Source organism: Thermobia domestica, chromosome 5, assembly GCF_964235325.1.
Source record: "Thermobia domestica chromosome 5, izTheDome1.hap1.1, whole genome shotgun sequence".
Taxonomy (NCBI): domain Eukaryota; kingdom Metazoa; phylum Arthropoda; class Insecta; order Zygentoma; family Lepismatidae; genus Thermobia; species Thermobia domestica.
In genome coordinates, this window is record NC_137458.1 from 275,307,471 (window position 1) to 275,319,926 (window position 12,456).

The 12,456-nt window shown below is 33.8% G+C and overlaps 1 protein-coding gene across 1 annotated transcript; it reads left to right on the forward strand.

The window, feature by feature from the left end:
* Positions 1-3,548: 3,548 nt before the first annotated feature.
* On the forward strand, positions 3,549-9,940 carry LOC145684864 (larval cuticle protein A2B-like). The gene is made up of 3 exons (XM_081757225.1): positions 3,549-3,579; positions 9,121-9,240; positions 9,670-9,940. Exons 1-3 carry the CDS (start codon positions 3,565-3,567, stop codon positions 9,925-9,927), a joined length of 393 nt encoding a protein of 130 aa, XP_081613351.1. The 5' UTR covers positions 3,549-3,564; the 3' UTR covers positions 9,928-9,940.
* The last annotated feature ends 2,516 nt before the right edge of the window (positions 9,941-12,456 follow it).

The following is a 12,456-nucleotide window of genomic DNA, read 5'->3' on the forward strand; positions in this document are numbered from 1 at the left end:
TGGCCTCGTAGTGGCCAAACGATCAGTGATTAGTGGTTGTGCTCATTAAGACCTTTTCCCAGAATCACAATATCTACAACATATTACCGTTTCAAGCAATTGCTATGAAATCCAAAATAACGTTAAGTTCTGCTGTTGGCAAAAATGTGGCTCTGTAGTTACCAAACGGTCAGTGATTGGTGGTTGTGCTTATTGAGACTTTTTCTCAAGATCACATCTACAACCCATCACAGTTTTACTGATTTTTATTGAAATCCAGAATATCACTATGTTTGGCTGTTTTGAAAAAAGTAGCCCTGTAGTGGCCAAATATCAGCGTTTGGTGGTTATGGCCATTAGGACCTTTTCGGAATCACAACATCACGGTTTTAGTATTTTTGTTAAAATCTCGAATGTTGTTTTCTTCGGCTTTTTTTTAAGAAAGTGGCCTCATGGTGGCCAAACGGCCAACGATTTTTGGTTGTGTCCATTGAGACTTTTTCTCAGGAACATAATATCTACAACATAACACGGTTCCAAGCAATTCCACCGAAATCCAATTTCCATAAAGATTGTTCGGGGTCCTTTCTCATTTCCAAGGAGTATTGCCTCTGCAAAACTTCTCTGTGAAAAACTTCAAAACCCGTATTTTGTACTTTGAAGTCATCTTTGCATCGGCAGAGTATCGTTCCTTTAATTTGGTCCTTTTATATCAAAGGTACCCTTTTTTAAAAGGGACCCTTTGCCTCCTTTAACCTGTTCTCCGAAAGAAACAAAAAAAAACATGTGTGCATTTATTTTCGGTCTAGTATATATGTGCCGAAGAAAATCAGATGGATAGAAATCCTTGTGAAGCTATCTCCTTTATAGTTTCACTTTTTGGACTTCACAAGTCGTTTGCCCCGAAGTCCTCAATTTCTTTATTACCTCAAATTGCATTGTAAATAAATGCACTTGCGAATTTGCCATATTATATACTGTAATTTCTTAGCTGATACAATTTTCTGTCCCCGAAAAACAAGAAAGCACCCGTCAAAAGCAATTCCTCGAACTTTCCCCTAGAATTTATCATAAGAAAGTTTTTTGTTCCTCTCTCTCAGAGGTTTGCATCCCTTTTACCTTTAGGGCCACTCATTGACAAAAGGTACTCACATGACCGCTATATACAGACATGCTCTTAGGTAGGTCACAGATTGGGAAAGTAGACGATTTTTAATAATAATAATAATAATAATAATAATAATAATAATAATAATAATAATAATAATAATAATAATAATAATAATTATTATTATTATTATTATTATTATTATTATTATTATTATTATTATAACAATTAGGTTTACAACTAGGGTCCCATCTCTTTATCTTGTATGAGATTCCCGCTAGTCAGCTAAGCCATTGGTGTTCCTCATTCTGTGTTTCTCTCTCTTTCTGTGTCGTGTGGATGTTTGTTTTGGGGTATTAGGCTTTTATATTTAACCTTTACATTATATAATCTTTTTCTTTTTTACGAGATTTTCTTTTGGAAAAGGAAAGAAACTGCTTTCCTCTTATGTGTGTTTCGTACCATTCACCTTGTTTGAACTGCTTAGGTAAGATGATTTTGTAACTTTTATGTCATCCATTGCCATCACGATAATAAAATGGTAAGTCTTAACAATTTATTTTATTCTCTTATTTGCAGTTTGCCACACTGATATATTTGTAACAAAATTGAGGTTTGATCCAACGCCTTTCGAATGTGCAACCAACCCAAGCGCTGAGCTTTTTGGGTTGCCTGCTATTGCAGGAAAGGGAGAATTGCAGGTGGTAATGCATTTTTGGAGTTGTGTATACAAGGAACTGCGCAAGGTTTTGAATTATCTTCTTGTAGTCGTTTTTCTTCATTATACCTTGTATTTATCCTACCTTTCCAAAACTATTAAGTACAAAAGATTTCCCAGAAAATCATCTAGCCTTTACTATTATTTACTGTTCGTTGCAGAGAAGCATGCATCACTTTTTCCTTTGCTTTTGGAGACACATTGGAGAATTTTAATTAAAAATAAATAAAATTTCGAAGTGTGCAAGTACAAGATGATACATCACTGTCTTTGGTGTGTTTGACATATGTCTTGGTGCAGTGAATACATTTTTTTGAACTCTCAGTACTGTTTCTTTTACCACAACGATGAAGGCCCACGTTAATGAGGTGGTTGGTTGGGGCCAGTAGCGTACGCAGGAATTTATTTCGGGGGGTCCAAACTCAATATGAAGGTATTTTATATTTAAGTTCCTAAAATTGCCCCTAAAATTAGATTAAATTTACATAAAAGTCGAAATTTCGGAGGGTTCCAGACCCCAGTACCCACCCCCTGCGTACGTCCCTGGTTGGAGGTCTATCATTTTCCTCCTTGCATTAAACTTTACTATTATTTCTTGAGTTAATTTTATCTATGACGCTTGTTAATCGCAACAATAAGTACATCCTTTTGTTCTAAATTAAATTGCGGTCTTTCAGTGAGAAAAGAATCGCAAAATTACCTATTTTCTTATAGCAAACAATGATTTCAAATATACGATATACCGATACTCGTATTGTTTTCGTAAATTTGTAGTTGTGCATCGTTTTCTTTTCTTGTTCTTGGATTACAGTTTGGGCCTTTCTTTCTTCACTAACATTTTTTTTTTAACTCGATTGCAGTTGATTTTGATTACCAATGCTGTCATCAAAAAATAAAACACATAGGCTGAACCATATTCACTTCGAGAACTGACTACCAATTTGTTATTTCTTTTCTTACATTCCACATATAAGTACACAACGTAGTCTTATGATGGCTCTCGATTAATTTATCCAATAAAACATGATTAAAAATATAATACATGTGATATGTATATGTTTAACTGGTAGTCACACAAAAGTTTAGAAGAGAATGGTAGTCAAGATGCATGTATAATTAAAACAACTGACGATAATATTTCACAGTTATTTTGATAAGCAACCATAATTAAGACACACTGCTAATATTATTAATCAATGCATACAAAATACACGTGTACACGATTGTGTTCCTAAACGTTTTGTGAGTAGCGTGACAAAGAACATTATGTATGTTGCAGAAAATACATACATTTCTTGACCAAAGATAAAATCTGAAGTATACTGGAAATTTAACATGCGGTTACACAACGATAGCAGGAATAACTATTATAATTAATAAGAAAAATAGTCTATACAGGTTTATTATATGTACTACACTAAATAAATGAAATATGTGAAAGAAAAAAATATGATATCTTATTTCAGTAAAATTGATATAGTGTAAAGCTAATATTTGTATATTCAGATGTAACATTTGGTCACATAATAATATGACCTTTGATTGAGGAAGTTTCCTTGAAATCTCTTTCGGAGGATGTAATTAAAAAATGGTATTCAAAGCATTTGCGAGAATATAGTATAATTGGCAATGTGTTTTATCTATAGTTTCTTTTCTTTTCAACTTTCCATCAAATTTCTTTTCCGTCTTGATTTCATATAAATATCAACAGGATTTAAGGGATGTTACGTACTTCAAGAAACATCAACAGCCACACATCATGAACACCTTCGCAGTAAGTTAGTTTTGATTTGTTGAAACTGTAAGATAATAATAAGCAGGGTTTGAAAAATCTTCCTTGCAAGTACTAGAGAGCCAAAAGATCTGCTAGCCAGACCATTTTGCAGTCACAGTATCTACACTCGCCAAATGCACTTTAGTTGCCGGGACTTTACTGGCCAAATGTAAAAAAAAGTACTAGCCATTGGCGAGTTGCACACTAAGTAATGTGCAAAGTGTGCAACAGAAGTAAATTAGATACTCTATTTATAGAACAGTGTTACGTGAACAGTTCCTGTTTTCATTTCGGAGTGAGGCCATTATTACAATTAGCATGATTAGTTATCTTGTTTGAGGTTTTCATAAGGATTTTCTGATTCTCCCTATCCAGTCCTGGTATTCAACTTGTAAAGAGTAAGTGCGTATTTGTTGTTTTCTGAAGTTTCTTTCGTTTTCTCGTGTTGATTGAAATGCGTAAAGCCAGACCGAACTTTTTCTCGTGCTGTACCAAATCAGTGCAGTGCCGTGGAAAGTCAGCGCCCAAGGCAAGATTATACGACAGTGCCTCCGTCCATATGAATGAGGTCGCCAGACCGGCCGCGAAGCGCCACCATGGTTGGCGCAAAGTGTAAGAAAATTTTTTAAAATAACCCTGATTTTCCTTGAATTTAAGCACTTTTTATTACTTTTTCCTTCCATTTGATACATGTTCACATGCATTTTCTGATCCTGGTCTAATTATATATTAGATTGGAAAATACTGCTGTTGATCTAAAATATTCCAGGTATTTCTCCTCTCTCTTTTTCTTTTCTTTTTCGTCCGTATTTTTAAGCCCCTGACTTTGGCGCCCGGAGCCGTCTTCCCCGCTCGCTCTCCTGATTGCACGGCACTGTAGCAAATTGACCATTACAGTAAAGCAAATATATGACAGGAACCTGTTCTTGGGAAATGGGCTTCACTTTACTGTTTCGTCAATTTCTACACATACACTGAGAGAAATCCGTTACAAAGACAGCGTTATATTCTACAAATATGCGGTATCCTTATGTTTAATACACAAATCAGTACGGAGCATACTTTCTGCATATTCTACATATGTGCTGCACTTTATGTTTTATCATAACGTTGCAGGATGTCTGAAACCTAACAGTCTTCCGGATTTTATATACACGGGGCGCAAAACTTCCGGTCGCCAAGTTGCCATTGGCGTCTAGAAATTTAGAGCTGGCGGCCAGTGTTCTGTGGGAATGTTTTTTGTATGAGCTCACAGGGCTGCGCAGTTTTTGGTTCGCACAAAAATAATTGTCACTGAGAAAGAGAAAACATGAAGCATGCTGTAATTCGCCCGTTCTTAAGGACTTAGATCCGAAAACTATAATCGATGACTGGTACTTCAATGTAGAGAGAGAGCGTTACACAAACGTTAACATACATATGATTTGTCCAATTCAAAATTATCCTGAATCTGATTGTCTGGATTTGTAATTTTATGCCGTGATGTAATATCTTTTTTTGTCTAACCAAACGCCGTGGGGGAGGGGATGTCATAATTTGAACGTGAGATACTGGCGACCATGATTTTAGGTTTGGCGAGTGCGTTTGACTGTGAAATTTTGCGCCCTGATTACGTATACATATATTTCATATGTCAACTATATGTTACATACGTCAATCTGTATGTGAGATCCTAACAGCCTATATACAGTTTTTTTTCGTTCGTACGGAAAGTACGTTTATTCAGAACACTTATACGGAAAGTAGGTGTAAAATATACTTTTTCAGTTATACGTTTGCTGTATGTTAAGTCCAAAAACTACATGTACAAGATTTACACATGTAACCTACGATTTTACGTACGCCAGATACGATTTTTTCTCAGTGTACTTTGTTATAACAAAAAGGTTCATTGTGAAATACACAAAACAAATAATTTCATGTTTAAATTCAGTAATTGATGAAAATGTAGCTTGTTCATACTGGTTTCGACCGCTCAAATAATATTATCATTCAATATTATTATTATTATTATTATTATTATTATTATTATTATTATTATTATTATTATTATTATTATTATTATTATTATTATTATTATTATTATTATTTGCTTTCATATTTTGTATGGATATGAAATAACGAAAGGAAATCATTTGCTTCTTACATATAGTACTTGCTTTCTACAGCAGTTTATACCAAGTTGTCACTTTACGTGTAGACGAATTTCTCTCAGCATAGATTCATCTGGTTTCAGGTACCTGAATTGTTTCTCTTTTAAATACAACACTGTTGCATTTATACGCCGGACCTAGCAGAAAGAGAATTTTAAAGCATCAATTGCGTGTAAACAGCTTAAAATGAAACTACCACTTCTCCACTTAAATAGAACTTTATTTTAGCATAAATAGATTCTTCTTGAAATGAAGAATAACGTACTAATCACTCTTACTTAATTGAATGGAAACTGATCTCAAATCAACAACAATTACTTCTCAGATACATAAGGATCAAGTATGTCCTGTAGAGTTTAAGACAAACATATTCATGTCCATGCCTGACGGTTTTATATCAAAATGAGGCTTAAACACTCGAATATACAGTAGCTTCAAACGCTAAAAGGAAATTATCAGTTTTTAAGTAATTGAATCAGTGGCGCATTTAGTGGCGGGCTCAACCGCCTTGAACCCCTCCATTGAGTGCAAAGGTTTGTTTTCGTCATGTACGTGCAGCGATAACGGAAAAACTCAGGAAATTGTCACCCTACACCTCTTGTCGAAATGCAGAACAAAAGGCAGCATATCTGAAACACAATGACCCATCCCTCTTTACCTCCTGCCGCCACCACACACACCAATAAACATTTTTTACAAGCGAATATGTTATTGCAGCGGAGCGGTTTAAAGCCCCACTCCAATTCGGCTCTCTCTGCTTTTGGCACTTTTCTTCTAAGCATGTTTGTTAATGTATAATATATATAATGTGTGTTTGTGTATGTAATAATCATATTTACATATCTGGATTCATGTTCAACACACAAAAAATAGGCTAATGTTCTATTGAGTTTTGCCCCAAAATTTTCAGCCCCCAATTAAAAATTTCTGGATACTCGTCTGAATTGAATTAAGTAAAATCAGTAAATCATATGATCTACGTACATTATATAGTTAATTTACGAAATGACTTTTGCATTTTTTAACAATACGATCGATAGTTCGTTATCAGAAAGCAATGTAAAAATTAATTGAAACTACAGTACTTCTAAAATAGTGAAAAGTTCATTCGAACAGTTCGTTTCTACTAGTTACTCGTTTCTTTGCCGCAAAACAAAAAGAGGAACTCAAACTTCTCGTGATATAGGGGATAAAGCTTCAAAATGATTTGGTTATCTGTATCCATAAAACTGATAAACTGTCTTCCGTTGGGTGAGATTTCTATTAGTATTATACTATATATATCATAAACAGAATCATATGTAAAAAGAAGACAGTTGTAAACTTGCGAAGGAATATTACGAGTTGCTGAACGTTAGTCAGTAAATAACGATATTAATATTTTCACCGTTGTATCTCATTGCCATTTTGGGAACTATCTCGCTACAAAAATTGTACAAATTGTTACTAGTTTTGTATCTTATACATTATCAGCTTTGCCTTTAACATTAAAAAAAATAATAATAAAATTTTAGATTAGAGGCATGATGCCAGCATAATTTTTTCTTGTTATGCACCCAAGAGACTGACACATAATAGCAGTCATGAACACACACACATACATACATACACACCACAAAGTACACGTGCTAATAATATTTCGTGTAAAAGTACGAGTATTTACGCACATTCCATAAATAGTGTAATACTCGTAGGAGACAAATCTATTTGTACACGTATTTGGAAACACCTAACTCTCTTCGGCATCAAGTGTTAGGTGTTTATCTATTTTTACCAACATGTGAACGGCCATATTTAGGAGTACATAGCCCTTTAGTCAGGGAGGGGTTGGGGCGTGTTAACTTTCTACTCAAACCGGAAGAGGTAGAATTTACAATTTTCGATCTCAACGTTCATCACCATATAATAAAGCTTTTATGATTGTTTCAACGTCTGAGGAAAGTACAATATCTTACTTGTACCTCTCAACTAAAATCGGAAGTAATTTAAATTTACTTCGTCTTTAGTTTTCAATATTGATTTCCATTCACCAGAAACAGTGAGAAATGGTGAGTAACAGATGCTTGATGTTGACTTAGCGTAAGAGGAGTATGTTCTGTTTACGATCTTAACCAAATTTGTAACGTAGCATAAGTAGCTTGGTCATTACGGGACTCAAAACGTGTTTTTATTACATTACTCTTCTTAGAAACAATCATCATAAATGTGATAATATATTTTTTAAATTTTAAACTGATGTAACACAAATACAAAAATTCAGAAGATATATTTATTATAGTTACAGCAATACCAAAGATTGTCATGACTTCGAATATCCCACGTTTCGTATGACATGAGTTTGTTTATATAAGCTGTAACATATTTGTAAGCACAGACTCCATCACAAATTAAAAGAAAAGTGAAATGAAATCTTACAGTTGAATGTCCCATGATTCTGTACTAAGGGAGACAGATAATTAAAGCATGTGAATGATTATAGAAGAATTGGTGGAATGAGAAAGTGGGAGGAAACGGGAGTACCCCGTGAAAATCTACGGACCGATGTACATGTTTGGTCAGGATCCAACGAGGAACCCTACGTGCTAGAGATAAGCGCTCTAGAACTGAGTCACCTACCACTCTTCATCACAAATTAGAATTCTAAATATATAAAAAAATCTTAAATATGCAACTTTAATGTTAAATCTCATAAAAGACGATGGGCGAATGTGAACTCTACTGATGTAATATCGAATGGTAAAAATATATTTTTATACAATTACTGGTAATGCAGAGGTGACATTGTGAAATTACACATCATTATATTGGGACCCTGTAGTAGTTCAGTCACTATTTAAACAATTTGCCAAGCAATCAAATTTATGTGTGCTTTACAACTCATTCATACAGTTTTACAATGAATATGGATTTTTACATTCTTTGTGTTGTAAATTTTTGATAGAATTTGGCAATTTGGTTCGTTTGCTGCCATTTTAGATGTAGTTTATACTCTAACTCCTGAACTTAATTCACCATATAAATCAATTTCTTTACAAGAAAATTTTTGTTACGTAGAAGGAATAGGCTTTGAACCAGGAATCATAGATTGTTTTACTAACTTCTTGTTTTGAAGATGTTAACAAATTAAAGGAAATATAACCACTACTATTACCAGTGACAACAACAACAACAACAATACTACTACTACTACTACTACTACTACTACTACTACTACTACTACTACTACTACTACTACTACTAATAATAATAATAATAATAATAATAATAATAATAATAATAATAATAATAATTTGCTGCAAAGTGCTTATAAGCAAACATACCAGTAGTATCAGAAAACTATTTTATGATTATTATTTTTACGTTAATAATTTTATTTCGTATATTTCAGGTTCTCGTAGCTTTTGCTGCCTTGATCGCCGCTAGCAATGCTGTGATTGGCATTGGAGCTTTAGGTGGTTATGGAGGCATTGGAGCTTACGGAGGTCTCGGCGGAGGATTGAACTATTATGTAAGTAACATAATAATAATAATATAGAATAAATACATAATATTTAAAAGAGATGCTTGTACACTATTTTCAAAATTACACAATATATAAATCATATTAATTATGCATCATAATTTAATAGCAAGTACAAATTATAGTATGAATAAATAGAAAGTACTACATCTCAACTGTTCTTTAAGGATTATTAATCATCTGTAAGTATACCTAATTTAACGGTTGTAGTTAAACTATTAATTGACGAAACATTCCACAAGAAAGGAAATTAAAATTAATCACCTTAAACAATTCAGATAGATATCAGTTGAGTTTAATTATTGTAAACTAACATAAGGTTAGGTAGAAATGTCTTCAAACCAAAATATTTCAAGAGTAAGTATAAATACAATGATTTTTAACAAACTAAACGACTATGGTATAATTTATTTTCAGTCTTACCCACAATACAACTTTGGTTACACTGTTTCCGATGCTTTGACTGGAGACCAAAAGAATCAAGCTGAAGTACGTAATGGTGACTTAGTCAGAGGACAGTACAGTTTGGTTGAATCTGATGGCAGTCTAAGACAAGTCAGTTATGGAGCTGATGGAATCAATGGTTTCAACGCTATTGTCAGGAGAATCGGCCCCAATGTCCATGTGTACAGCCGCCTTGGTGGACTAGGAGGTTATGGTGGATACCTTGGTTAAGTGTCTTTGTTGGAGTTATTATGTCAGATTCTCACTAAGAGAAAATAAACTTTGATGCAGTAATATTTCTTTTGTTTATATTCATCTCCAAAAACGTCATTCCTTGAATAACTTAAGTTTGTTATCTTTTCATTAAAGTGAAAATATGTAGGGGGAGATGGGGCAAGATGATACAGTTACTTATATCACTTGGTGTAAGTACTATTCATCGCAAATAGCAGATTTTTATAACTAGAGAAAGATTGGTATATCTAGTAAGAACGAACAATGTGCTATTGATTTTCCTTCAGTAATTGCCGAGAAATATATTTTTTAATGACTAGGCTAAAAATGTCATCTTACATATCGGGGCAAGATTATATTAAAACTAGGGCAAGTTGATACAATATTACTTCCTTAATTACAGATAAATACTATATAATTTTGTAATCTAAAAGTAAAAATAAACCTAAATCAAACATTTTAAATCTATATTAGTGATAAACACAAATATTACACTAAGAGATCTTTACGATACAGATGAGAAACTAGGTCAATACAGCATTTGTAATTTGAAAATAGAAACCTGAAAATTATTAGTCTACTCATAGTCTATATTCAGATTATTCTTCTAATCCTGTAACTTTAAAATAAAATTGTTATTACATATTCTTCGTTCGCTAATCATAATATTAATGAAAAGTGAATTGACTAATTCTAAAGTAATATAGAATGTAAATGATAATAATACTACTAAAATAAGAAAATGGCAGGTGAAACTTGAGGTGTGCCGGTTTCTTATCATTAATCATTCACCATTTACATATATCACTAATCACTACAGATGAAAGGAGCTTTAAAATTTGTACAGCTCTTATGAAACGACTGTTTCCAGTCACAACACTCAATCCAATCAGCACGAGCTAAGATGTTATGTCTCCTGTACTATACACACAACCTATTCATTGCACGTTTACAGTAACGCAAATTTAATGGCAATATAAATCTAAAATGCTGATCTAGAACAAAATTTACAATATTTTCTTTCACCACTAAAGGAAGCAGTTATTGTACATTTCATATACATTAACACTATTTTTGTTAAAGTAAAACTGAGGATAAAATGCAACATTGGTTTTATTTACGTTAGTATAATGGATCTATTAGATTATTTCAAAACTAATCCTAGTAATACCGTCGAATTTCAGGTAGATGTGAATATAAGAATGATTGCCTACTTAACATGTATCAAATTTAATTGTGTCACTGCTTGTGTATTCTCAACATTAACATTTTACAAAAAATATATTACTTTAAAATGTTAACAAATAATGTAAATTTTGATTGGTCACCATTTCCGATATAATTCTTATCAATCTATTGGAAACGGGTGGACACGAAACGCTTGTTGGTGTTATGGTAGGACAAACTGGACATTACTTGAGACGGGCACTGGAACAGCCGTATGCACTAAACTCAGTAGACTTCGATACAGTAAAATGGAAGATCTCTCTAATTTCCAAAGAGGGCCAATTGTTGACTGTTATATATTGTGTATTACGAGTGTCACAAAGTGGTAAGTGTGTTGAGCGTGTCGCGAGGGATAGTATTCAATGTGACGACCGTTATAAATCTCACGATAAAATCATAGATAAAGTGTAGCAGTGATCGAAGAAAACTCTTAGTGACAAATGCCTCCGAGCATTGAAGTAGATTTTTCAATCTCAATTGTCGTTTGACTTCGTTGCAAGTCAGGTCAGGTCTTAAGCAACACCTCCCACAAGTTGCGTCTACAATCACATTCCTGCGCACAGCGAAACAGTAGGTAAAGGATTATAATACTTTACTACTACACCAATGGTGTCGTGAGCATGCAACATTGACTGCTGATGAATGAAAACGTGTTGATCAGTTCTCCCATCATATTTCAAACTACTAACCTGTTTATGTGTGGTCACCAGGAGAAGTATTTGATCAACAATGTCTAGATCCATCCATGAAACATGGCAGCAGTCTTGTGATGCTGTAAACCTAGACTGCTTGCTTTTCAGTGATCCCTCTGTTGATTCTTGTCAGTCATGTCATTGATTTTGATTATGTCGTTCCTTTAACTCCATCCTAGAGCCTAGATGTTCTTTCCAGGGGACCAACGTCATACTCCAGGATGCTAATGGGCCTATTTACGAAGTTGAAGCCATTTCAGCATTAGAACATGCCTTGGTCCATACAATCCCCGTATTGAACACAATTGAACATCTATGGCCCGTTTTGGAGACATGGGTCCAAAGATTTCCAATTCCATCTCTCCAATTTAATAACGCACTGCCAGCTGAATGGTGTAGTATACCACTTTCTATCCTTTCCAACTTCTGCGATTTCATTTCGAGTCACATTACAGCTGTGCTAAGAAGGAAGACTAGTCGATTGGAATGTTAATCTGGTAACTTTCACTATCTTAGAAGTGTTCTATTAAATTTATAGGTATCTATCTCTAAGACGTGATTATTATGTTGCTGTCCATAACGAAATTCCTTATAGATATGTCTGGAA